This window comes from Pleurodeles waltl, chromosome 6, assembly GCF_031143425.1.
Source record: "Pleurodeles waltl isolate 20211129_DDA chromosome 6, aPleWal1.hap1.20221129, whole genome shotgun sequence".
Classification (NCBI taxonomy): Eukaryota; Metazoa; Chordata; class Amphibia; order Caudata; family Salamandridae; genus Pleurodeles; species Pleurodeles waltl.
The window spans coordinates 1051313269-1051339676 of record NC_090445.1 but is presented as its reverse complement, the minus strand read 5'-3'; the positions used below and the strand labels follow the sequence as shown (position 1 = coordinate 1051339676).

Genomic DNA, 26408 nt, shown 5'->3' with positions numbered 1-26408 from the left:
TTCTGAGCACCGGCCTCAGACCTAAAAGACACCAGTACCCCTCTTTGCATCCCTTTGTTCTTTAACCCTTGGACTTTGATAAACTGGGTGTGCTGAGACACCTTGGTTATTGCACTGAAGTATTTTGTAGTCTTGGATTAAAAACACCAACTCTCTTTCGATTATGTAGTTACTTTGTGGAGCTCAATAATAGTAATTCTGTATAACTGCTTGATTTACCTTGGACTGTGGGTAGAATTCACAAAGGCATTTACAAGTATCTCTATAGAGTAATACATCATATACTCATAAATGCAATTCACAGACATAGATTCAGGCTGTTACTATTTTTATCTCATATGTGCAGAGCATTCTAGTGGAAGTGCGTAGCTGGAAATGTAGCCTTAACATTTAAGTGTAAATGTGGGAGTGGTAAGAAGGAGGGGCTGGAAAATGAGAAATATCTACTACAAAACAGGAGAAGGAAATGCAAAATCCAGGAAGAGTACATGGAAAAACATGTAATGACAAAAGCACACCTACAAAAGAGTAATGACCTGATTTCGATTAGAGGGCACTCCATTGCAAAGGCAAAGGAGCACCCTCTTCACCATCATGTTGACAGAGCTGTCTGTCAAACTTTCAAGGCATTGACAGAAACCAATCTGAGGTACTTCCTGCCGAAGCAAGAGACGTCCACTGGTTCGGTAGACATCTCTAAATTCGGCAGGTGAGTACTCCCTCGGGGTGATGGAGTACTTTACTCTGTCGCCATGATAGAGTAAATCACATCCGCAGGACTTGCAATCAGGCCCTAAGTCTCTTGCTGTTCAGTTAATGTATGCCCACATCTGGTCCAGCACTCCTACACCCCAAACAAGCTCAAAACTACTCAACCAGGCCTTGGAGTGACTGACATCCTACATATGGCCACAAACAGGTGCTGCAGGCTTGGCAGTTAGGGCTGGACTGTTCCCTTGAGCACTCCGTCCATCATCCTTTTGTGTTCCTAAAGTTGCCCTAAGTGGGAAGGGTATGCCCAGACATGGGTCTCTTGCTCACTGTGCCACTGGATTCAAGCTAGCCTGGCTGATGAAGGGTGATACCCAGAAATCGGTCTTAGGATACTTGTTTCCGGTCCAGGGAGGACCTGGCTTGGCAGTTCAGGCTGGAATGTTCCCTTGAGGAACAGGGTCAAGACTGGGGTGGCATGGTGAGCAAAAGAACAATGGATTAAACCCAGATCTGTGACTGGGGGTGAGTGTTTGCATTGTTCAGTACTCCGTCCATGATCCTTTTGTGTTGCTGCAAGGGAATTCACTCTTACACTAGAGCAGGCATGCAATACCACTATGAGCACAGATGCTTACACTTAAAACATATTACAGTGTAGGAAAGCGTTGCCATGAAACATTAGACATTGCACCTTTTTATATCACACTGTAAAAATGTAAAGTTAACAGATATGCAGACTTTTCAAATTAGTGATCTGTAAAATGTGAATTTTTTTTTAAACACATGACTCATTTCCCGTCTAAAACAACATGCCTAGTGCCGTATTTTCTGACAGCACAAGGGAAAAAGAGCAGAAGAGAACACAAGCTGAGGACATTAGTTATCTGTTCACCTTATTTTGATTGTCAGGTATGTATTGTTTTTCTCAGGAGCTGCCTAGGTTCCTCTTCCTTTCAGTTGATGGTTCCACATATCATAGACAGATATCTCTGTCTTCACTCTGTAAAACTACATTTGGAAGATTTAAATGTAAAATATGGCTGTAAAATAACTAGTTGTAACTTTACAGTTGTATTTTGAGTTGTACATGGTCGCAACACATCATGTAAGGGAGTGAGGAAAGGTAAGTCCACTGGGAGGAGTAAATCTCCACCCTGAGTCCTTGAATTGAAGATAAGAGTTGATTTATGTTCAGGTGTAGGTGTAAATCTACTTATATAGAGACTCCCATCCATAAATGTACCTTTGTGATGTGTGCCATTTGTCTTATGATAACCTAGCTTACTAAGTTACATAGCAAGAAGCTTTCTGTTGTAACAACCAGGCTTTGCTGGAGTGAATAAAATAATCTTTAGCTACTAAATTAATGGTAAACCTAATAAATTCAAGCACAAGCTGGACAGAGCACATTAGTCAATTTCAGTTTAAACTTTAGACTACATTGCAGAAGTGTTCAAAGCATTCTTCAAATAGATTGTGCCTCTCTCACGCACTTAGAAATTAACTGATGGGTCCAGGAATTTTAACAATCTATTAATTCTTGAAGAAGTCTTATAAATGCAGAACTGATCTGCATATCATGTTTCTTGCAGGCTTTCAGCAGAGCCCACAGGATTGGGCAGAATAAGAAAGTGATGATTTACCGATTTGTGACAAGGGCCTCGGTGGAGGAGCGGATCACACAGGTAGCAAAGCGTAAAATGATGCTCACCCATTTGGTTGTCCGCCCGGGACTGGGCTCAAAGTCTGGTTCAATGTCTAAACAGGAGTTAGATGACATTTTGAAATTTGGGACTGAGGAACTCTTTAAGGATGATATGGAAGGTGAGAAAATTAATTGATCCCGAGGTTCATAATCCATTAAAGTAATTGTATACATAAAAAGCACTGATATAATTTTAAAGCAAATGTGACATATCTGTATGCCATGGTATGAGAATTTTGATTTGTAAACCCTCTCGTCTACTACTCAACAAGATACCTACTCCCCCTGTACTTTATAATCTCAAGTAAAAGTACCTCTCCACATATTTATTTGTTTGATCAAAATGCTTTGCGTATTTTACATCAGGTGGTATATGCGAAGACAGGGGGCAGAGAGTGAGGTAGTAGGTGACAAAAATAATAGATAGTTCATTACTGTCTCTGGGGCATGGGAAAACTGTATCAGTAGTATGTGCTATAAACAATTGGTAACCATACTCCACTGCCGTTTCAAAATAGTATTGTAAATATCCAGTTGGTTGATAACTTCTGCCTACAGAGAAAGAGTTTTCCAATGCTGCTGTGTGGATATGGAAGTTCATATTATGTTTGATGAAACACAGAGGGCGTGGGATGAGAGGTGGCTTGCTTAGAAATGAGCTGTCTGAATACCAGAGGGAGGTGCACTGAAACCTGTGATACATGGGGAGTATGCCAGAAGTCAGAAGTGGGCAAGAGTATGGGTCTAGGAATGTTGACCAAATTGTAGTTGGTAAAGATGAGCATTTTTATTAAAGATTTGGAAAAAGTAGTGAGGAGGTCTGAGGTTGAAGTGGTTGCAATAATCAACATTTCCAAGGAATTGTGCAATTTTGGAAGTAGTGACCAAAATAAGTGGAAATAAGGACAGACGTTGCAGATAGTGAATGGTGGTAATGAGCAGATGTTACAATATATTGATGAATTTACACTTGTTTCCCTGCTCAGATAGATTCCAAGATTCTAGGCACTGACAAAGTCAAGACTCAAGTAGAATAGTGATATGGATTTGATATTTTTGAATCACCCGTTTAGCTAGGTAATGATACCCATCTGCTATCTGTCAAAAGCACCAGCAAACCTCCCCCATGGTGTGAACATACACAGTACTACTAGGCCTGTGTTATTGTATTGGTTGTACATTAAGTAGTTATTAGACATCTAGTACTAGAGGCAATCTGTTATACAAGCATAGAGAGCCTTCGTGCATGACAGAATGAAGACGAAAACTTCTGTGTCATCAGTAGAAGGAGGACACATTATTACTAGTGAAGACGGATTAAAGGAATAACAGGTGTGGGTGAAGGCAGACCATTGAGAAATGCCACTGGAAATGAGGAGCGAGTAGAACAGGTGACGCACAGTAATAACAAGTACAAATAATGTCCAAGCAATGAGGAGAGCCAGGATAGTGTACTGCCAGGGAAATAAAAGGTTCATATCCTCTTTGAGTGCCTGAAAGCCAAGAGTAAACCACAACAAAGGCAATAATGCTGTGAGTCAATGTATTGGCTGAATATGAAAATGAAAATACTTTATTTTGGATGAGGAAGCTTCACTCACACTTTCATGGCATGCTACATCACAGGCAAAACCAGTCTGGGGTTGCTTGTATTCCAGTTCAGGGAGGACCCGGCCCTGCAGTTCAGTGTGGACTGTTTCCATTGGAGCAGTGCCAAGACTGTTTTGCATATGGCTGTGTCCAAATTGAGGTGGCATGGAGTGTATAATAATGATGGACTGGGATGAGGCCCTGAGTAATTACCAGTGGCTGAGATTAATTCAAGCATACAATCCATCTCTTTTTGTGTACTTCATTTTGTAAATGCAGGGCAGTGCTGCAGTTAAGTCATGGAATGGGGTGTGAAGTAACAGAGAGGATAGAATTTCCTGAATATGTTATTCAGAGAGTTGTTTAAATGGGTATTGTGGACTGAGAGGAGAAGCTGGGGGACAACTGATGGAAGGAAAGCGTAATATTGAAGTTGTCAAGGAGGGTGGGGATTGTGGGGAGGGAGGCCATGAGTTGCTTAGGCTCTTTAAAGACAATGCTTATTGGACTGTGGTGGTGTAGGAGGATAACGTTTATGGCACTTAAGGATTGCAAGAAGGTAATCATGGACTAGACAGTAGTGTTTTCCATAATGTATTCTATTTATAACAGTTCATTCAACATGTCAAACATCACATTAAAACTCTAATATAGTTTGCAACATATGTATAGTGCATAGCTAGAAATCACATTGTTAGTTTTTTTGTCTTTAGGATGAATGTGGAATAACTCTAAAGGTAGGTTTGGGATCTTGTAAAAAATATAACAAACTGAACCAGAAAAACTATCAGAGGTATAGAATTTATTAGGGACAAAGTAGATAAAGGACTGTGCAAACACTGAGTTACCAATTGTAGTCTATTAAAAACATGCACCATATCTAACCTTGAATTTTATTCTGTGTCCAGTCTTCATATATTTCATGTTTTTGGGAAACACACGTATACAAGAAAATGATTACAGAAACCAAGTTGAACATTCTGTAGGTTTGAAACTTCCTTTGAGTGATCCTTAAGTTCTTGGAATTAGGCCCAGTTTTACTAAGGCTTTACTGCGGTGGGATATAAAGTGATTGCAAAGTAACATGCAGTGTCACATGTTATTAACTATACAGTCCAGAAGGTATTTTGTGCTGGAATGGTGGCCTGTTCAAAGAACAAAAGCTTCTTGCACCACTTTGTGCCACAGGGGCATTACTGGGGAGGAATGCCTACCTGAAGCTGGTGCAAACATGGCTTAATGTGTTCATTTCTCCAAAAGAACAAAGTTTGCATGTGTGTTGCTGTGCACAGCATTAATACAATGCATAGGCATGATTATAGTTTGTGTATAAGAAATTGAACTGTAAAGTTATGCCTCTAGTACAAATCCTATGCTCAGGGGCGTAGTGTGGTCAGTAATTTGGGGGGTGGGGTTAGCTTCAGGTTTTCTGACATTCAGGCTAGCAAACAGTGTTTAAATACATTACAGGACAAGCAGGGCCTAAGAGGCAATGGAAAGGAAGAAGAACATGGATTGGTAGGAGTAGTAATAGAGAAAACACAACATTCAGTAAAATAACCAATACTCTTAAGGAATTTCAAACTAAAGAATGTGTGTGCGTTTATGTCTGTGTGTATGAAAAAAATCCTGCTGAAATCTGACTCACATCTCACAAACCGGACTGAAAGCATCTGTACCCAACTATTTATCAGAAAATGCATTTATTACGGGGGTGCAACACCCGAAACACCCCCTCATAGCTGCCAAGGTTTCAGATTTTTATAATTTCTGTGCAATTATGAGTGACATTTCAATGACTATGAGCGACACTTTCTCACAAGCAAAATCAAGCAGGGGAACATGTGAATAGACCTGCTGCCTCCAGAGGCCTCTAGTGGTTTAAATTGGTGGCCAATTCTCTTAACCTCGGAGACAATCACATCAGCCGCTTTCCTGTTAATTGTCTGTTTTTGACTCCTCGACCCCAGTGACCCTTCCTTTGCCTATGCATGGCAGCAAACGTAGGTTTGAATATAACAGATTCCAAGCTCATCCTTGGTAATACTACACTGGCCTGGTGTGAGAATTGAGATTATCGTGAGAGACCTAGGGAGGAGCTCTGATATGCGTGACGTAACATTTATGTGAGGTAATGCGGGGTCAAGTGTGAAACTGCGTTATTCTAACTCTCAATGAGTGATACTTGGTAGAGCTGCCCCAGAAGCTATGCCCCTGCTTATGCTATACAGCACAAACTCATCTTCGCACCTTGATGACAGGATGTGCGTCACTCAAGGCTGACTGTCTGTGTGCCGGCACAGGGAAAGCGACCAGCAGCAAGCCAATCTGCTGTGTTTCCACCTTATTCAACAGAACATTTGGAAGCTGGGAGCGAGTTTCTTAAATGGAAAAAAGTGTGCAAAAAACGTGAAGTTCTATCAGCCAGTTATGTGAAATATTGTAATGAGTCAGCAATTAAATTCAATCTGATATTATATTAATCACTCTATGAGGGCTCTACTTTTCAGTAGTATGTGCGGCCTTCAAACACTGGTTCTTTGATACAAATTCGACAGTCAGGGCTAGTACTGAAAAGGATAAGGACTTCAATTGGCTGGGGACTCCCCCGTGTAGATGCACTGGTGACGACAAAGGCTTGTACTAACTGTGTTTACATAATTGAGGGAATGCTGCTTTATGAAACGTGTTTAGGTTGGGGGATTTTGTTCACTGTATTGCTCATTACTTGTGTTCATGGACCTTAAATGAAGCACTGTGATTCAAAATGTAATAGTTGTTCAGCCAGCCAACTTCATGATTTATCACTTTCAATAAGCAGATCTAATATCTTGTGCAAAGAATGATTGTCTGCGACTTTTGCTTGCTTCTAAAGATAAAAATATAACTGAATAATAAGTGAACGTTGGTTATGCTGACCATTCAATTTAGAAATTGCTTATTTGTTATGTGCTATTAAGCACTGAAATCAGGGAAGGCTCCTCCATAAGAGTGGATAAGCGTTGCCACCATCGTCCCCCCTCACGCCGCCAGCAGCGGCAGCTGCAAACCTTTTCCCCCAAAACAATAATAAAATGTGTTCATTATCGTTTTAGCACTCCCCCTCACTGCACAAGTATGTTTGGTCGGCCGTCTCGGGCCAGCCAAACACATGTGTAGAAGGATCGGTCCAGCCCAGCAACACAGTTGCCAGGTTGGAGAGAGCCTGCACAGGTTCCCAGTCTGCCTGGGAGCGCCTTGGCAGCGCCAGGATTGGCCGCAGGGCAGGCTGGGAGCCTGTGTCTGCAGCGAGTTGTAGGAGTGGAGCGGCGTCGAGGAGCGAGGTAAGTGTTTTAAAAAAATATTTTTTATAATGTAATCTGTTCCCCTCCCCTGCGCCTGCTGCCCCTCCCCTTCTGCGACCAGCGAGCCGCGACTGACTGATACTATGGAAGCACTTTAACAATTGTAATTTCCAAAGACCCCGTCATATGCTTCAGTCCTTGACCGAGACTGTAGCAGACCCTATGTTGGAGCTGCTTAATAGGTTGCTGTTCCAGGGACTAGTACCTCTGCAATTTAGATCAACAGTGCTTCTCCCTCTACTGAAGACATCAGATGATGACCCTAAGCAGTTAAAGAACTTCCGCCCCACTATACTCTTGCCATTCTGACCCCAAGTGCTGGAATTATACGTCACCCAGAAATGTAACAGTTTTCTTTCCACCTCTAATTTCTTGCATTCACACCAAGCGGGCCTCTGAGATGGCCGTAGCAAGGAAGCAGTCATACTGGTGTTAAACGGATGCAGGCTATATTCCCACTCTGGTATTACTGGGTGTCTCTGCCACTTTTTAGTATGGTGGACCATGGGATTTTGACATCACAGTTGAAGGTGTCAGGGATATCTGGTCTAGCTCTGAGCTGGCTTAATTCTTTCCTCATCTATCGTACCCAAGAGAATACACTAAGACACTTTAACTTTTTTACTGTAAAACTCGGCTGGAGTGTCCTGCAGAGTTCTTCTTTATAGCTCTTACTGTTTAACATCTATGCACGCCCCCTGCTTAAGGCTCTTGCCTCCAGAGGTTGTCATTTTTATAACTATACATACGACTTTCAATTCATATTTCAGGTAAAGAGTACCCATAGCTCCCACTTGGAACCTCAGTCTAAGCTGAGCTTTGTTTGCTGGTGGATGCAGCTCACTCAAGCTAACCCAGTTAAAACGAGCTGGTGAAAGTCAGTAAAACTCTCAACCTTTAGAACCCTGTTATTGGCCAATCGAAATGTGTCAAACTCTTTGCCCTCAGCTGGCAACCAAGAGTTTAAGGGTGGTCTTGGATGGCAAACTTTCTCAGGGCTTTCAGATCAACACAATAACCGGTACACCCATAGGCTTATTGCAAATCATGAGGACATTTTCTTCCCTAATCTCTCCTGAAGCGTTGTGATTGCCCATTACAGCAACCATTCTCTCATCCCTTGATTACACCATCTGTATTTAGCTTGGCCTTCCATCTTTTCACCCTCATAAACTCCAGATCATCCAAAACAATTCTGCATTGATGATTCCTAAACTACCTAGGCACACTATGCCACCCCTGCATTTAAAAATCTTCACTGGCTGCCTGTTACACAAAGAATGCATTTTAATTCTGCTTGTGTGACATGTAGAGCCATTTACAAGTGAGGCACTGCCTTTTTGTCATCCAGAAGTAAAAGGCATAAACATGAAGACATGTTGAGATCTCAGATCATGGCACTCCTTAGGAAAACACATTTTCACAGATGAAGAGCGGGGAGGCGGATGCTTTTCTGTTCTTGCCCCCTCTCTATGAAATCCCATTTTGCTGGAAGTTCGCCATGAGCCAAACTACCCAATATTGAGAACAATCCTGAAATCATGGCTACTCAGAAAGACTTTCTCATGAAGTGTGGCTTTCATCCAATTTACCTGCTCCCTGTCTCTCTCAGTGCCAATAAAACCCTCTGTGTTCAAGCGCTATATACATTCTCCTAACATAACATATCAAAAGTTACTGTAAGTAAATCAGGTTGCACTACTATTACCTAAAGGTACAACCCCAAGTGCCCTGCCAAATATTTGCATTTGAGTGTAAATAACCATTATGTTTTCCAGTCCATTACAATCTCATTTGTTTGTGGGTCAACTATGTAGAATTATAGATGAGTATCTGTGAATAACTGAGTTGTGATTCACTAAAGGGTTGAGTGACATTAAATAGACAATAGGCGGAATACTTTTATGTTGTGTACTACAAAAGCATCTGCCCCTGCTTGCAACATATACACAGAGATAAAGGAGAAATGGATAAGCCATCCACCCCCACTTCTTTGTGAAAGAACATTTACCTTCTTGCATCCAAATATTAAAGAAATACCTGGACTCTTGCCATCCACCCACAACAACCCTGCATACACCCCCCTACACACTTCACAGTCCAAACTAGAAAAAAAACACCCAGCATCTCGCCAACCACCACTACCACATTCTCCAAAACCCCTGCCCCCTGCCAAAACTTCAAAATAATTTCCTTCCTCCTGTCACCTACTCTCACCAGCCTCAGTGCCATCCCATCCCCTCCCAAACCAAACCTGCACTCTTCATTCTACCATTGAGAGCGGAGAGCTGGCAATGTACTCCTAGTGGCTCTGTGAAAGATACTTGTCAGCAGTGTTCAGTTTCTCATCTCAGCCTGGGTCTTCAGTGACCTGCACTGACAGGGGAGTAGGCAGTTGGTGGTAGCAGAGTGCCACTTGCTTCCTCCTGTCTTCCTTGGATCTGTGGAGACCCAGAAGAGGCGGGACAAGGTGAGAGACCCCTATTTAATCATCTTGTTCACGTCTCTGGGGACCTGGGTGAAGTGGTGGGACAGAGGGAAGCAAGCTCTTCCCCTGGGTGACATCACAACAGTATGTATGTATGTACGTACATACACATATGGTATTTCTATGGTGCAAACCTAACCAAAAGATAGTGGAGCACTGTACATGGTCAAATGCAAGCTTAAAGTCTGTGAGTGATATGAGAAGAAGAGGTTGTAGATAGTTAATGCATTGTGATTTAATGTAATATGATGTAATGTTATTTAAAGAGGAGAGTCTTTCTTAAATTGGAGCAGCAATGGAGCAGTCCTGATCGATGCAGGGATGTTGTTCCAGGCTCTTGGTGCATACATAGAAAAAGCCTGTTGTCTTATTTTTGTTTTTTTGCACTTCCTAGCCTGTAGTCTGATGGTGTCCTGACTGCTGGTAAGCCAAGAACCATTAGAGATGGTGAACCTCTCTGCAATATCTGCGGGGTGCTGGCAATGATGAATTTGTAAACAATGTAGCTGGTTGTCTAGATTGCTCTACCTGGCAAGGGGAGTCAATGGAGTTCTATCAGGGTGGAAGTGATGTGACCATATTTCAGCAGGTCATGGATGAGACATGCTGTGGCATGTAGGATGTCTGTATGGGGTGCCAGTGTGGACCTTGGGTTTCCATTGAGTAGGTCATTGCCACCATCTAGATGCAAGACTGCAATGGCTTGAGCAGCAATTCTGAAGCTGCTTTCTGTAAGAAGTGGTTTGACTTTTTTTTAGAAGAATGAGCCGACACTAGTCCATCTTTGTTTTCTTGCCTGTGTGCTCCTTGAGGGACAGGTTGATGTAGAGGGTGAATATAAGTTATATGGCATTCAGTGAGAGGTGGGGTTCAAAGTCATCAAGGTTCATGTCGTTGAGCCAGGTATGTACTGTATCTTTTTTTTTTTTTTTTTATGAATAATAGGAATTCTGTCTTGGTTGATTTGAGCTTCTGGTAGGCTCTGGTTATCCAGGTTTGGATGGTGTGCAAGCAGTCTTTAAGCTGTTGGATGCCTGAAGCAGAGGATTCCTTCAAACAGTTGTTCATCACTGGGATACTGGTGAATCTTGATGCTGTTATCTGCGAGTAGAGAACCAAGCAGCTGCATGAAAAAGGTGAAGATGACAGGAGACAGTATGGACCCAAAGGGGATCCCAGATATAATAGGGATCTTTTGTGACTTTGAGGTGCCCATGTGAACAAACTGATGTTGCTTGGAAGTGTAGGCGGAGAACCAGTGAAAAACATTTGAGGTGAATCCCCATTTATGGCTCGAAGGTGGTTATGAGGGTGAGATGGCCGACTGCGTTGAAGGCAGCTGAGAGGCCCAGCAATATCAGGAGGGTAGGATAATCATCATCAGTAGTCAAGAGGGCGATGTATAAGATGGCGGTCTCCATGATGCAGTGTGAGCTGATGCCCAACTGGTATTCGTGCTGTAGGTGGCACAAGTTCAACATAGTCTGATTTTTCAATGAGCTTGCTGATGAATGGTAAGTGAGTGATGGGCCGGTAGTTGGCAAGTTCATCAGGGTCTAGTGTAGGTTTCTTTAGGAGTGGGAAGGTCTGGCCAGTCAGGGAAGATGCCTTACATGAGGGGGCCATTGACAATACTGAGGGTAAGAGAGCATACCCAAAGACAGTCTTGATGAACGACAATGGTAAAACATCACCTTCATAAGAAGTGGCTTTGAGACCCTTGAGTATGTCAGCCAGAACTGTGAGAGCTAGAGTTTTGAATGCTGACCATTGCTGGATTCTACCAGAAGGGGTGGGTGTGACAGATAAAGCAGGATTGGTATTGTCATTGTGCTGTCAGATCTTTTATATTTTTTCCATGAAGAAGTAGTTGATGGCATTGCACTTTTCTGTGGAGTGAGGAATAGGTGGGTCAGGCAGGGGATTGTGCAGTGCTTGATTGTCTTGAACAGTGTTCTGTTTCTGTTACTGCCTTCACTGATGGTGTTGGTTAACTTTGATTAACCTCAGTTCATACAATAACCCAATTTGGATCCAGTTATTAATGATAAAGACTTCCTATGGAAGACAGATGCAACCTAGAGACTGTTGCAACAACAGTATGCTTCAGATTTCTGTGTTATTGTTTGACAAGATTTTGACAGCACCAGAAATGAAATATAATGTATATTGACAAGCTGCAACCATTAGCCAGAATGTTTTCATCATATACTGACTCCAGTAGGACACATTTATGAACCATCACCTTATTTTCCTTCTCAGTTTCTCACTTCCCTTTGTTTTTCCTCCTTTTCACTGCAGACCATCATTGTGGCACCTTAACTGTGGTCAGGAGGACAGGTGAGTGACACTGAAAATATTGCTTGTAAAAGCAGCTACCAGAACAGTAACCATTTAATAAATGGTTGTCACACTTGGCAGCCTACAGAAGTCTGACTGGTATCATCACACATTAAATGTCATCTTTCTTGAGAGTCTCTAAATGGTCCTTCCACCTCACTCAGCTGCTTATATAAGCTGACTGATATCATCATTTAATGTCATCTTTCTTGGGACCTTTGTCTTTCCCAAAGACAGGTGTCTGTCACAAATATAGCTATTGATGGCAGCAAACATAGGCCATAAATATATTGAAAGTGGTCTTTACAATTCCCTTGGAGCTTTTTCTCTAGTGCTGTAACTACGCATGATTTATTATTTAAATGTGCATATCTCATTCTTTGTTTAGGATGCCGCAGTGTCTTAGGCCGTTCAGTATTTTACCTCTTGAGTATATTATCACATGATGTACCACTTTTGGCAACATTGTGAAGCTAATAAGATGAAGATGAATGCCTAATTTACCATTTTAAAATGTGCCTTTTAATTTGTATTCCCCCTTACAAGAAACACAACTTTTTATTTGCCTTGTTTCTAAAGTTAATATTATTCATGTGTTAAGATGGAAAAGAGTTCCAAACGTTTCCAAACTTTTTTCATTGCTTGAAAAAGTACTTTGATGTAGGTTATCCTGTGATTCATGCCAGCCCATCCAGTTTATTGAGTTGAAATAATTGTTTGATCATCAGTGTAGGACCTGCAAAAACTCCACCATATTGCAAGGCTAAGCATGCAGATGTTGAGAGAAATAATGGAATGACCTGAAGAGGAATGGAGAAGTGTAACATTATATCAATATTGTAAGAGCCTGGATTATTATTTGGGGTGGGCGACTCCCACATCAAGGAGTAAACATAACTGTTGTCAAGATGAACCTTTAAAGTCGCTAAATTACCCTGAGCTAAACCCCCGGTTGCAATGGCATAAAGCAGATAGACTTAACTTAGGGCAATGTGTAAAGTATTTATGCGGTACCAAAAGAGTAACAAAGTCAAAATGGCAAGCAGGAAAATTCCAAAGCTAAATTAGAAAAGGAGACAAAATGACACCAAGCTGACAAAAATCCAATAAGGGGAACCAGAGATATGTATTTTATTCAAAATTATGTAGAAACAGTACCAAGAAAAAGTAAAGCGCCAATGATATTCAATGGCTGTAGTAGACTGGGACCAAGGTAAACTAGCAGGTCGACCATAACGGAGCCTGGGTCGAATGCACCAAGTTGATTGTTCTTGGGGAAAGTCTGAAGTCAGAAAGTTTGAAAAAGTTTCTAAGTCCGACCGGTCTGGATAAAAAAGTTTTCAAATGTTTCTAATATTTCTGTCCAAATAACCACAAGGTTACACTTCTAAAGGCCCCCAGGACCTCAAGGGAGGCAATTCAGGACTCATACGGTAGCAGGCAGAGGTTATCAGCAGGTCCTGTCCAAGTGCAGTTGCCACTGGTCAGCTGGGTACTTCCAGGAAAAGGCCTTTTGCTGCTAGTTGACTAACTGTAGCCACACAGAAAGTCAGCCAACTGACCGTTGGAGTCCAAATCGTTGTCCTGGATGCAAGAGGGACCAGTCCTTCAGGCCTTCTCTCAGGTCACAGACACCAGGTCTTGCCCTCTTGTGATCTGCAATAGGTTTAAAAGGTCATCTGAGTTGGGTGCCTGGAGGTGCCACAGTGTAACCCCTCATCCAGCACTAAAAGTCCACTTTGAAACAAGCACTGTACCCACAACAAATCCAGATGTCTGGTAGGACAAAAGCAGGGCCCCCCACCAACCAGACAGGGGATACACAAGAATTGTTTTTATCATCATGTTATCTCCCTTTCAAGTGTGCCCCAAGTGTTACAACAGACCTGTCAAGCAAGATTTGACAGTGTAGCATCACAGGATGCCCACATCCCCCACCAGAATTTTCAGTGGAATGTAGGGGGTTATCTCTTCCCATTCTGGTCAGCTTATATTTGCTCCTGAAAGGTATTTCATTCCTCATTCTCCCTATTCAAGGCTAATCACTGGCTGAGCTTCAGCTGGAAAGCTAGGCCTCCAGGATTAGCCTCCAGGGTAATCAGGTAGGGAAAGAGTAATTTTCTAAAAAGTTACTTTTCTTAATATTTACTAGAAATCTTACTTCAACATTGAATTGGATTTTATTAACTATAAAACAATAGATTCATTATTTTCTAGCTGGTCCCATACCCAAGATAGAATATTAGGGCCTGATTCCCAAAAGAGCTGAATGCAAAAGGAAGGTTGACAGACAGGTAGAAAGTATATGTCACCATAATAGCTGTCCTGAACATTTTATTCACTGTATGTCTGAGTTAAATAAATTTAGAAAGGTATATGTACAACTTTGAGGGCCTGATTCTCAAACTGCAAATTACATATCACAATTACAGAACGTACGACAAACTAAATTAATAAACTACGTGTGGAAGTTTACAAGTCAGCACTTCTTTTCCCCTTTGTTTACTGAGTTCTGCACCCCAAACTGCACGGTTTATGGGTGAGAAGAACTCCGCACACATAAGTATAGGAAGTGCAGAGTCGTAAAACATAGTTTGTGAATTCTGAGAAAGAGGTACACTTACTACAAAATGTAAGTTCACCTTTGTGAATCAGGCTGTTAGTATTTTAATGTGTATTCTGGTTTTCTGCATAGGACACCCAGTCATCCCTTAGTGAAAATAGCATTTTGGACCCTTAACTGTAGGGACATGATAACATTAATTGTCTGCATGTCCCATTTTAAATACCATGCACCCTATATTGTGAGCTGCAAGGCTGATTTAGGGATGACTTACCATTATTTGAAAGGTAGGGTTTTACCTTTCTAAAAGGGTTACTGTAACAGGTTGCTCTGCACGTTTTACCCTGCAGCAGTCAGTCTACCAGGGGTAGGCCTACAGCCATGTTTGAAGTGCAGCTGTAGTGAACGGAACAATAAGTGGTGCAATCCATAAGTGGTATTTAACTTTGAGGACCTGATGTTACTTTCTACAGCATACAATATGGACTTATAGGCAAGTTAAATGTACCATTTAGGAATAAGCCAAGTTAACCATATTTGATGAGGGGCATGGGCACTCTTCTCCTGGTCAACAGGAATACAGGGCACAGAGTTCTAAAGCCAGCAGAGCAGATACAGCAAAAGTCTAGTGTGACCACACAGAAAAAAGCAGATATCCTACAAAAATTGTAACACATGCAATATATCTCATGACAAATTGGTTTCATTCACTACACTACCACTCCATCACAGATTAGGTCAAGGTAAGTATTAGAAATGGGGTTTTTGGTTGGCAGTCAGGTTACCCTCTGTCCAAGCAAGAACCCTCACTCTAGTCAGGGTAAGTCACACACAATCCAAATTATCCTGTGCCCACCCTCTGGTAGCTTGGCACGAGCAGTCAGGCTTAACTTAGAAGGCAATGTGTAAAGTATTTGTGCAATAAATCATACAATAACACAATATAGCACCACAAAAATACACCACACAGTGTTTAGAAAAATATATAATATTTATCTGGATATCTGTAGGTCAAAACGATAAAAGATGCAATATGAAATTGTAGAGATATCACTGAAAAGTGATATAAAGGGGGTCATTCTGACCCTGGCGGTAGACTACCGCCAGGCCAACGACTGCGGATGCACCGCCAACAGGCTGGCGGTGCATCCATGGGCATTCTGACCGCGGCGGTCAGAAACGGAAAACCGGCGGTGTCCCGCCAGTTTCCCGCTGCCCTGGGGAATCCTCCATGGCGGCGCTGCAGGCAGCGCCGCCATGGGGATTCCGACCCCCTTACCGCCAGCCTGGCTCTGCCGGTTTTGACCGCCAGAACCTGGCTGGCGGTAACGGGTGTTGCAGGGCCCCTGGGGGCCCCTGCAGTGCCCATGCCACTGGCATGGGCACTGCAGGGGCCCCCTAACAGGGCCCCACCAAGATTTTCAGTGTCTGCCAAGCAGACACTGAAAATCGCGACGGGTGCAACTGCACCCGTCGCACCCCTTCCACTCCGCCGGCTCCATTCGGAGCCGGCATCCTCATGGAAGGGGGTTTCCCGCTGGGCTGGCGGGCGGCCTTCTGGCGGTCGCCCGCCAGCCCAGCGGGAAACTCAGAATTACCGCGGCGGTCTTTTGACCGCGCAGCGGTATTCTGACGGCGGTACTTTGGCGGGCGGCCTCCGCCGCCCGCCAAAGTCAGAATGACCCCCAAAGTGTCTTAAGTCTTTAAAAAGTAAACAAAGTCTCTTTCAAGCACAAAGTACCTGGTTTAAAGTGGAAAATCTCTGCAAAGGGCCGCAGAGGAGGAGATACGTGAAATAATGGGGTGTGCGTCGGTTTCGCCCCTTCACACACGGACTTGCGTCATTATTTTTCACGCGGGGAAGTCGTGTGCCATTTTCCGGCGCGCGGAGAGTCTCCTTCTGTGGTTCGCGGGATTACCAGATGTCCCGGGGTCTGTGCGTGGAATCCCAGGCTTGTTTTCCGTCTGCGCGTCGTTCCGGTGGGCTGTGCGTGGAATCTTCTCCCTCACAGCAGGCGTTGCGTCGATTTCCTCTCTGAAGTCGGGCGGCGTTGTCCAGGCAAGGCCGTGCGGCGAAGTTCCAGTCGCACCGCAGGCGTCGCGCCGAGCGGCGTCTGTCCGGATCGGCGTGCGGTGATTTTTTCACCGTGGACCAAGCTGTGCGTCAAATATTTCGGCGCACAAGGCGTCCAGTTGAAAAAGAGAAGTCTTTTTGGTCCTAAGACTTCAGGGAACAGGAGGCAAGCTCTATCCAAGCCCTTGGAGAGCACTTCAGCAGCAAGGCAAGAGTTCAGGAAGGCAGCAGGGCAACAGCAAGGCAGCAGTCCTTTGTAGAAAGCAGTCAGGTGAGTCCTTTAGGCAGCCAGGCAGTTCTTCTTGGCAGGATGCAGGTTCTGGTTCAGGTTTCTTCTCCAGCAAGTGTCTGAGCTGGTAGGGCAGAGGCCCTGTTTTATACCCAAATGTGCCTTTGAAGTGGGAGAGACTTCAAAGAGTGGCTAAGAAGTGCACCAGGTCCCCTTTCAGTTCAATCCTGTCTGCCAGGGTCCCAGTAGGGGATGTGGCAGTCCTTTGTGTGAGAGCAGGCCCTCCACCCTCCCAGCCCAGAAAGACCCATTCAAAATGCAGATGTATGCAAGTGAGGTTGAGTACCCTGTGTTTGGGGTGTGTCTGAGTGAATGCACAAGGAGCTAAGCCCAGCCAGACGTGGATTGTAGGCACAGAAAGATTTAAGTGCAAAGAAATGCTCACTTTCTAAAAGTAGCATTTCTAGAATAGCAATATTAAATCCAACTTCACCAGTCAGCAGGATTTTGTATTACCATTCTGGCCATACTAAATATGACCTTCCTACTCCTTTCAGATCAGCAGCTACCACTTCAATAATGTCTGAGGGCAGCCCCAATGTTAGTCTATGAAGGGAGCAGGCCTCACTGTAGTGTAAAAACGAATTTAGGAGTTTTACACTACCAGGACATGTTAACTACACAGGTACATGTCCTGCCTTTCACCCACACAGCACCCTGCTCTAGGGGTTACCTAGGGCACACATTAGAGGTGACTTATATGTGGAGAAAGGGAAGGTTTAGGCTTGGCAAGTACTTTTAAATGCCAAGTCGAGGTGACAGTGAAACTGCACACACAGGCCTTGCAATGGCAGGCCTGAGACACGGTAAAGGGGCTACTTAAGTGGTGGCACAACCAGTGCTGCAGGACCACTAGTAGCATTTAATCTACAGGCCCTAGGCACATATAGTGCACATTACTAGGGACTTATAAGTAAATTAAATAGTCCAATCAGGTATGATCCAAGGTTACCATGTTTAAGGGAGAGAGCATATGCACTTTAGCACTGGTTAGCAGTGGTAAAGTGCGCAGAGTCTAAAAGCCAGCAAAAACAGTGTCCAAAAAGTGGAGGGAGGCAGGCAAAAAGTTAGGGGTGACCACCCAAAGGCTCTCAGGGCTAACAGTAAGTGAATATATACATCTTTTGAAGATCTGGTGGTAGAAGATGTTGTGGATACAATATGTTTGACTTAAACATAGTACCATACAACCAAAGCAGACTCATCTAATGCATATTGACATAGATTTACACTTCGATGGTGCATTTGCTTGCAGCCTTTTTTCTGTTTGAGAACAGAAGAGGTGTGGCAACCCTCTTGCAGGTCATTCTTAGAGTCCTGTCAATGTGAGTGTGTCCAGTTATATGAATCTTATTGCCTTTCGCTCCTGATTACTGTTTTGCTGCCTTCCAGGAGTCATGTTTGTTTATTATTAAATCGCTTTTGTTTACATGCTTTTCTTGCTAATTTAAGTGTATTACTTGTGGACTAAATTTGACTGTGAAAGTTAAATAAATGTCAATATAGTTCACTTATAAATTATTGCATAACAATGATTTGAAAGATTTGAATGTTAGTTATGGTCAAAAAAGTTTTTAAGACAAAGCTCAGATAACAATTGAATACCTGTGTGGCTCTTTAATCTGCACATGACATGCTCACCCTAATCAGGCTCAATGGTATGATGTATTTTTCTTTTGGTCCTTCACCGCCAGGTAAAAACCTGTCAGAGAAGGACCAAAAAAGACAAATAATGACCCTCCCACACCTAGGGGAAAAACCCTTACGTGTGGGCACCATTAGCATTTTGTTTCCAAAAACAAAATTGAGTTTTGGAATTGTATTTAGAAAAACAAAGTTTGTTAATGAAAAAACAATGGCGGCCGTCCACGAAACCTTTTGTACCCTGTCAGGAACCGGCATGACGCAGTTCCTTACAAGGTACAGATATCACTGTTGGGTCAGCAGTGCTCTTTAAATTTGCAGACAGCAGTCAATCAGGATGGTGGATCTAATACCATCTGACATCCACACAGATGGAGTACTCTCCACTCTCCACCAAGCTCTTAATCTGACGTATAATGTTACTCAAACAAAAATGGTGCTGTAAGTGTGAATTTAGCACGTTTTCTTGTATTTTCAAAGAAGAGAATTTTCATGTGGAACATCAATATCGAGCAGAAATACGAAAACTGTGCAACTCCGATTTTCATCAAATCTGCAGGTTGTGCACCTACTGACAATCTAAATATGTAGGGTTAAGTAAAACAGATGGGCACATGAAAGTGAAAGAAATATATGCCTGGAACCAGGGGATTATCCTAATATTGAGCAACCGTTTTTTGTGTTTGTAGGGTCTAAGGCACATACATTCAACTCAGAATTTCATTCAAATTAGCACGTGAGCTGCAGACACCAAAACACACAAGCAGAGAGAGGCAGTCAGGGCCCACTGTTCCCTAGCTGTGTATTAGGTAGCTTATGCATTAGTCTGTGGAAAAAAAAAAAATGCACTTTAGAAACGGCACTCAGCTCTGTGTTGTACCAGCATAACTATTCATGATATGGTTACAGAAGTACAAACCTACACCTAGTTTCCCAAATACCCATAAAGGTGTTCTTAAAACTGAACTGTAAGTCTGCTGTACTTGGTTCTTACATATTGCCCATTTTGCCTTGAATGATTTAGGTGATAACAAGGAAGTCGAGGACAGCAGTGTGATTCATTACGACGATGACGCAATTTCAAAACTCTTGGATCGAAACCAGGATGCCACAGATGACACTGAGATTCAGAACATGAATGAGTACCTCAGCTCCTTCAAAGTGGCCCAGTATGTTGTGAGGGAAGAAGATGGCGTGGTAATATGATCTGTAGATTCATGTCTTAGCTTTTCTTTATTTCCCATTCTCTCAAAGAACTGGTTTATGCACCCCCTAGCCATCAAAGGATGTACAAACAATTCAATATTGGTACCATATCCTTAAACTATGTTACAGTCAGACAAACTGCCATCTATCCAACTACCCACAGCTTATCAGGGAGGTAATCACCTTTTATAGCCTCATATATATTGTATTCACCAACACACAGACTCTCCTTTAAATCTAAAGCTTTCCCCAATACTCCCCAGTGTGAGCCTTCCAGTATTTAGGGCCTGATTACCAGGCTGGCGGTAATGAGACCGCCAGCCCCACGGTGACAGTCTGACTGCCTCACTCCAGGCGGTCTGACCGCCACATTATAACACAACCAGGTGGGAGCATCTGAAGACCACCATACCCACCACATTGTTCCCGATGGGCTAACGGCGAACTGAGTTGTGGTCAGCCACTGCGGTGCTGCACTCAGCGCCGCTGTGCTGATTACAACTGGATTTTCTGCCAAACTCTTCATGGTGGGGACCCGCCACAAAAACGCTGGAGGAAAGCCAGTGCCGGGGAACAAAAGGGGGCCCCTGCACTGCCCATGCCAAAGGGCCCCCCTGCCCAGCACCCTCGGAATGCGCAGTCTGCTTTGCAGTCAGTGCGCATTCCGAGGGTGCTGGTGTGCTATGGTATTGGCCTCAGCTCCCTTAAGGGAGCCAAGACCAATACCGTAGCACTGTTCCCGCTGGTCAGCCCGGTGGAAATGTCCTAATACAATGTTCCCCCGGTCAGCCTGGCAGGAACATTGTAATAAGACTGGGGAGATGCCGCTGGCATGACTGCACCATCCTCCACGCGAGTTTGGAGGTCGGCTTGTCCAACTGCCAAACTCAAAATGAGGCTCTGAGTTCCAGTCACCTACAAAAACTATCTGAATATATCACTGAGGCATACTACAGGAATATCATGGATGAATCATGTCCTACAAAATTATTGTGGGAAAAATATTGATTACTAAAATATCATTAAGGTAAGTATGTATAGGTAAGTGTAGGTTTAATGTACTTAACTCCATATACATGTACCTTGGCAATGCAAAAATCTTTCATTTAAGGAACGTAGATGAGGAGTTAAAAATAATAAAACTACACTTACCTAAATGTACCACTATGTCGGTCCCTGATACTCTGACATACAGCCCTCACTCAACATTCTAACCTACAGGTCATTACAAAACATAAGACTCCAGGGGATTGATATACTTACAGTTTCTGACCCTTGCAAAGCTTGCATTGTACAAAGTGGCAAGCTTTACAACGAATAAATAATGGAACACAATTTATCAAAATGACACTAAATCATAAATGCCTTTAGGACTCATAGTCAATGCTGTCATTGGCAGTGAACTTCAAAGAAGGGGGAAGGAATTAAGGCCTTCTCTACTTCCCTGTGATTCCTAAATAACTGCATCATTGGTTGTGACTGCTCTGGTATTTGCAGAGCACTGAAAGGTTTCCATCTGTGCTTGTTTACTTGTAACTACTTGCACTGTGTAAGCTATCCTCGAAGAACACTTTATACCAAGCAAATGAAAAATGTTGGCTTTTGGGAAAGCAGACAGTTGTCCTGTGGAAAGGTGCATCCCCCAACCCGTGGGTCCCTTTCACAATGTCACTGTTTTTGGTGGCAATGTAACTCCTATCTCCTCAAGGCACAGAAGTTGCAAAAATTGGCTTTTTTGGGAGCAAAAATGCTATCTGATGTAGGTCACTATCGCCATATTCACAGCTGGATGCACAGATTTGGAAAATACATTCTGTTTCACAAATATTATGAGGAAGAATTTCTGTGAATCCTGGTGACTATCTCCTTTGCACTGGTCTTGGATTGTTATGCCAGGTACATCACAAGAAATTGGCCAGGTCACTGCACAGCTACTGTGTGAATACAGTGTGGCAATGTGCCATAGAAACATTAAGCATGACCTAAAGCAGCCCAACATCAAAACAAAGTATGAAATTTCCACCCGCAACCAGCATGGTTGACCTAAAGGGTTTCATGATGTTAAACATGCATTCAACATGACATAACATGACATGGATCTTCATGTACACAATTAGACACAACTTTGGTGTGTTATTTTGGAAGGTTTGGGAGACAGGAAAATGTAGAGGCTAAGCATGAGAGTGTCCTAATGGTCAAATGCAGACTGACTTACAGTGCTATGCTGATTCCGTATGTTAACATATGTCATTAACTGCGTGCTCCTATTGGAATCAAGCATTTAAAATGTAATCACATTTTTGATGATTATTTGCACGACCATCGTGCCAGTGGGCCCAATTACGAGTCTGGCGATTTGAAGGCCCCCAGACTCGCAGTGGAGTTCTGACCGTGTCAGCTGCGGTGGTCCAACTGCCATATTACATCGTAGGCTTTTGGTGCCGCCAAAATACCGTTGTCTCCACCGGGACCTCTTATCCTAACGGGATGACAGCAGTCATGGTTGTAATCAGCCACAGAGGCGCTGAGGTCAGCGCTGCCGTGCTGATTACAAATGTGTTCTCTGCCAGCCTTTTCACGTCAGTTCAACTGCCATGAAAAGGTTGACGGAGGACAAGTGCAGGGTCCCCCCTCCCCAGCACCGTTGGAATGTGCAGTCTGCTGTGCAGACAGTGCACAATCAGAATGTGCTAGGGGGGCCCCCTGTGAAATGGCATTCGACTCAGCATCATTTGGAGCTGACTCCAATGCCATGGCACATTTTCCACTGAGCAAGGTTTCCACCGGTCAGCCCAGTAAAAAACTCATAACAAGGCAGATGGGGAGACCGCAAGCTCCGCAGCAGTCTCCTCACCATGGGTTTGGTGGTCGGGTGTTCCGATTCCAAAACCCATACTCAGGCCCAGTGTATATTTGAGGCAATGATAACTCATGACGGTATGGAAAATTCGATTTTTCTCTCCAGACTTTGTTTTATGTCTTCCTTCAGAACACAATGTAGATAAATTGAAGGGTATGACAATAAACCCTTCTTGTCTGGTCAATTGGATAGATGCTAGGAAGGGTTTATACCATCTTTGGTAATCTGACACATGACAGATAAACCGTCTTCGCAGGTTCAGGATTTGGTGTTTTCCTCAAGAATAGATGAGGTAAAGTACCCCAACAGACTCAAAATCATCAGGAAATAGGCAGCATTAAAGAAGCTATGAGCCTCACGAAAACTCAGCTTCAATACATTATGAACCATGAAGCTTTATTGAATAGTTTCAAAGATCAATACAGAAAGCAAAAGGCAAAAATAACACTTAGGTCTCATTACGAGTCTGGTGGTCTTCAGACTGCTGAGACTTTGATGGTTACGACTTTGGCCGTTGGACCTCCAAAGGAACGCTTTCTCCGCCGGGAACAAGGTTCCCGACAGCATGACGGTAGTCGGGCTTGTAATCAGCCATGGTGGTGCTGAACTCAGTGCCGCCATGCTGATTACATCTTCCTCTTTCCCCCAGCCTTTTCATGTCTGGAAGCCCGCTATGAAAAGGCTGGTGGAAAGGTAGTGCAGGGGCCCCCCACCCAGCACTGTTGGAATGCACACTGTCTGCTATACTGTGCAGACAGTGCGCATTATGAGGTTGGTGGTCGGCCCCATCTGTGCTATGAGATAGCACTCAACTCCTATCTCATAGCACTGTTCTCGACGGACTGACAGGGGAGACCATTCTATTTCAAGGTTTCTGCCGGTCAGCCAGGTCAGACCAGCGTGAAACTTGTAAAAGGGCAGACACCACTGCAAGTTTGGCAGTCCCCCCGTCGGGACCGGCAAACTTGTAATGAGACCCTTAGTGAAGATGCATGGAAAATCAATATAGGGAATTTGTATAAGGCTCAATTAGATCCAATAAAGAGCCTGGTATGAAGTGAAGTCTCTAGGTAAAAATATTCTAATTCCTAAGTAAGAGACAGTTGTTGAGGGTCTGCTCTCTAAAATCGGCAAACCAGGCTTGACTAACTTCCAAAATGGAGCCTTTTTACAGAAAAATATACAGGAAAAGAGGACAGGCAGCATAAGATAATCACTCCCTTACACAGATTAACAAATCAGAAAACAAAATGTAATGCCACATCATCTAACAACATCCGGACAACATCTCCTAAATTAATGTTAATACAACCCCCTTTTCTGACATTACAAACAATAACAATCTCATGTTAGGAACACGCTTACAGTGGCAGACAGGAAAAGCAATGAATTCATAGCAAAAGGCTTCCCTCAGATATGTGCAATAATATACGTAGTGCACATTTTGTTACATGTGATGAGCAGAGAAACAACATAATGGTTGTGTTATAATTCAAGTCGGAGGTTAGTTCTAGTTCTGGGCTAGATTAGCGAAGCACAGGAAAATACAGATTTGTAAAGTGCAGTGTTTTCCTTTTTTTGTGTGATAACGTTTATCATAGGGATACAATTTTAACAAATCATGACCATCTTTCTCATATGCCCCTCTGATTGATTAATCTATAAAAAAAACACTAAATGTGGTGTTTAGACAAAATATTGAGTTCAAAGTATCAGAATACAGTAATTTTGGACAAACAAATTGTGATGCAAAAATACTGTGGTCTAGAATATCGTTGTCAAGTATATTGTTTTTAGGTAACTAATGTTTGTAAGAACATCATTGTTTGAAACGTCATTTTCAGTATTACAGTTGTAAAAATATTGTTTTTTCATTCTTTTTATGTGTTTTAGTTAACATATAAAATGTAGATGTTAGTATTGTTGGTATAATTGTTATTTTATAAAATATAGTTATGAGTTTATTTTTTAATGTTATAAGTAATTTATTATGTTATTGTGGGTTATTGAGTTTGTGGGGAGCTCGGGTGGGATGTTAATTAAATTAGAAACATTTTTGTTTTATTGTTAATTTTTTATTCTTAAATCATGTTTTCATTAAGTAATTTTGTAAGTGTTATATTTTGAATTTAAAATTGATATTTTAATTTTTATTTCAATTTTCTTAGTAATAGTAAGTTATATTGCAGTTGTGGGTTCATGGGTTTCTATGGCTATACAGTGGGAAGGTAATAAAGTCATAAAACATATACAAATATTAATAATCAATTTCTAATTTGAATTCATTATTTAATTGTTAGTTATGTAAATATTTTAATACTGACATTTAAGTTTTATTTCAGTTGTGGGTTGCTAAATTTGTAGGGGAATAGGCTTGGTTGAAGTAAGTACATTTTGTTTTTAATTTAATGTTTTTGTTAAATAAAATATTATTTAATTATTACTTATGTGACTAACTAAATGTATTAATTATTGTTTAACAGTTGTAATGTTATATTTATTTTAATATTTATTTTAGTTATATGTTTATTAAACAGGTAATTTAATGCTGGCTTTATTTTTAGTTTACACGTTGCGAAGAAAATACATATATAATATTTCTTATATGGCTTGATAGTTCTATGTAATATACTGAATGGTTATTAATTATGTATAATGTTTTTCTATTTAATATTTTGCATAAAACAAATTCATTCATTCAGTGATAAGTGTTTGTGAAGTTTAGTTTCTGTGATGATATTTGTTATTTAAATTTATTTAGTTTTTTATGTGATAATTGAAAGTAAATGAAAAAATAAACATTTCATTATTGTGTTTTTTAGCTAAGGTGATATTATTTCTCTACTGTTGTGTAGACTGGAGTCAGAATTGTAAATCTAACTCCTCTAAAGTCAAACACTTTCCCTTCTGTTCTTTAGACTAGAGTGGGAATAAGAAATGTAAATCCTCCGAAGTCCAACTCTTTCCCTTCTGTTGCTTGGACTGGAGTGAGAATAGTAATTTTAACCTTTATTACAGGCAAAACTCAGCTACAGCTGTGTCCCCTACCAAACTGGCCTTTGAGAAAACCTTTCTAACAATGTCATATACTCACCTGGTGGTGGGGGGGGGTGAACTGTATGGGAAACTGGATGTACTTACAGTACGTCCATACAGAGGCCCAGGTCAAATAGTAGCTCCCATACTGTGTGCAGGCTCTGTCACCATTGTGCATTGTCCAGCTGTCAGTTGATTCAATGATGCCATACACCTTACTAGGAGAGAAATGTACATTTACATGCCTTTACTTAGACAAAATATGAGGGTATCAGCCGTCATCCAAACACCAACATGGTGCATGGTGTTCAATTGCAAATCTCTGGGTCCCACATTGCTCTAACCCAGATTTGGAAGCAACTGTCATTGTCCTATCAGGGGATCATGTAAAGGCAGTGTGTGCATGTCACATAGCATGTCTAGTTGTCAAAAGTTAAACATCACTTGTTGCATCACTTACAGCAACTGTGTATTCCACATATCCTACAGGTAACTTTGCTATTCTCGACATGGAGAGGGCACCAGAGACTGACACTACCCCTCTGGATGAAGGCC

General features: G+C 42.3%; 1 protein-coding gene across 4 annotated transcripts in view; it reads left to right on the top strand.

Moving 5' to 3' along the window:
• The window catches only part of CHD5 (chromodomain helicase DNA binding protein 5), a 981350-nt gene that overhangs the window by 567649 nt on the left and 387293 nt on the right, over positions 1-26408 (top strand). For all 4 annotated transcript variants that reach the window (XM_069239999.1, XM_069239998.1, XM_069239997.1 and 1 more), the window contains exons 23-25: positions 2307-2538; positions 12143-12181; positions 19776-19948. In XM_069239999.1, coding sequence (XP_069096100.1) covers positions 2307-2538; positions 12143-12181; positions 19776-19948 — 444 coding nt within the window. The remainder of the gene's footprint in view (positions 1-2306; positions 2539-12142; positions 12182-19775; positions 19949-26408) is intronic.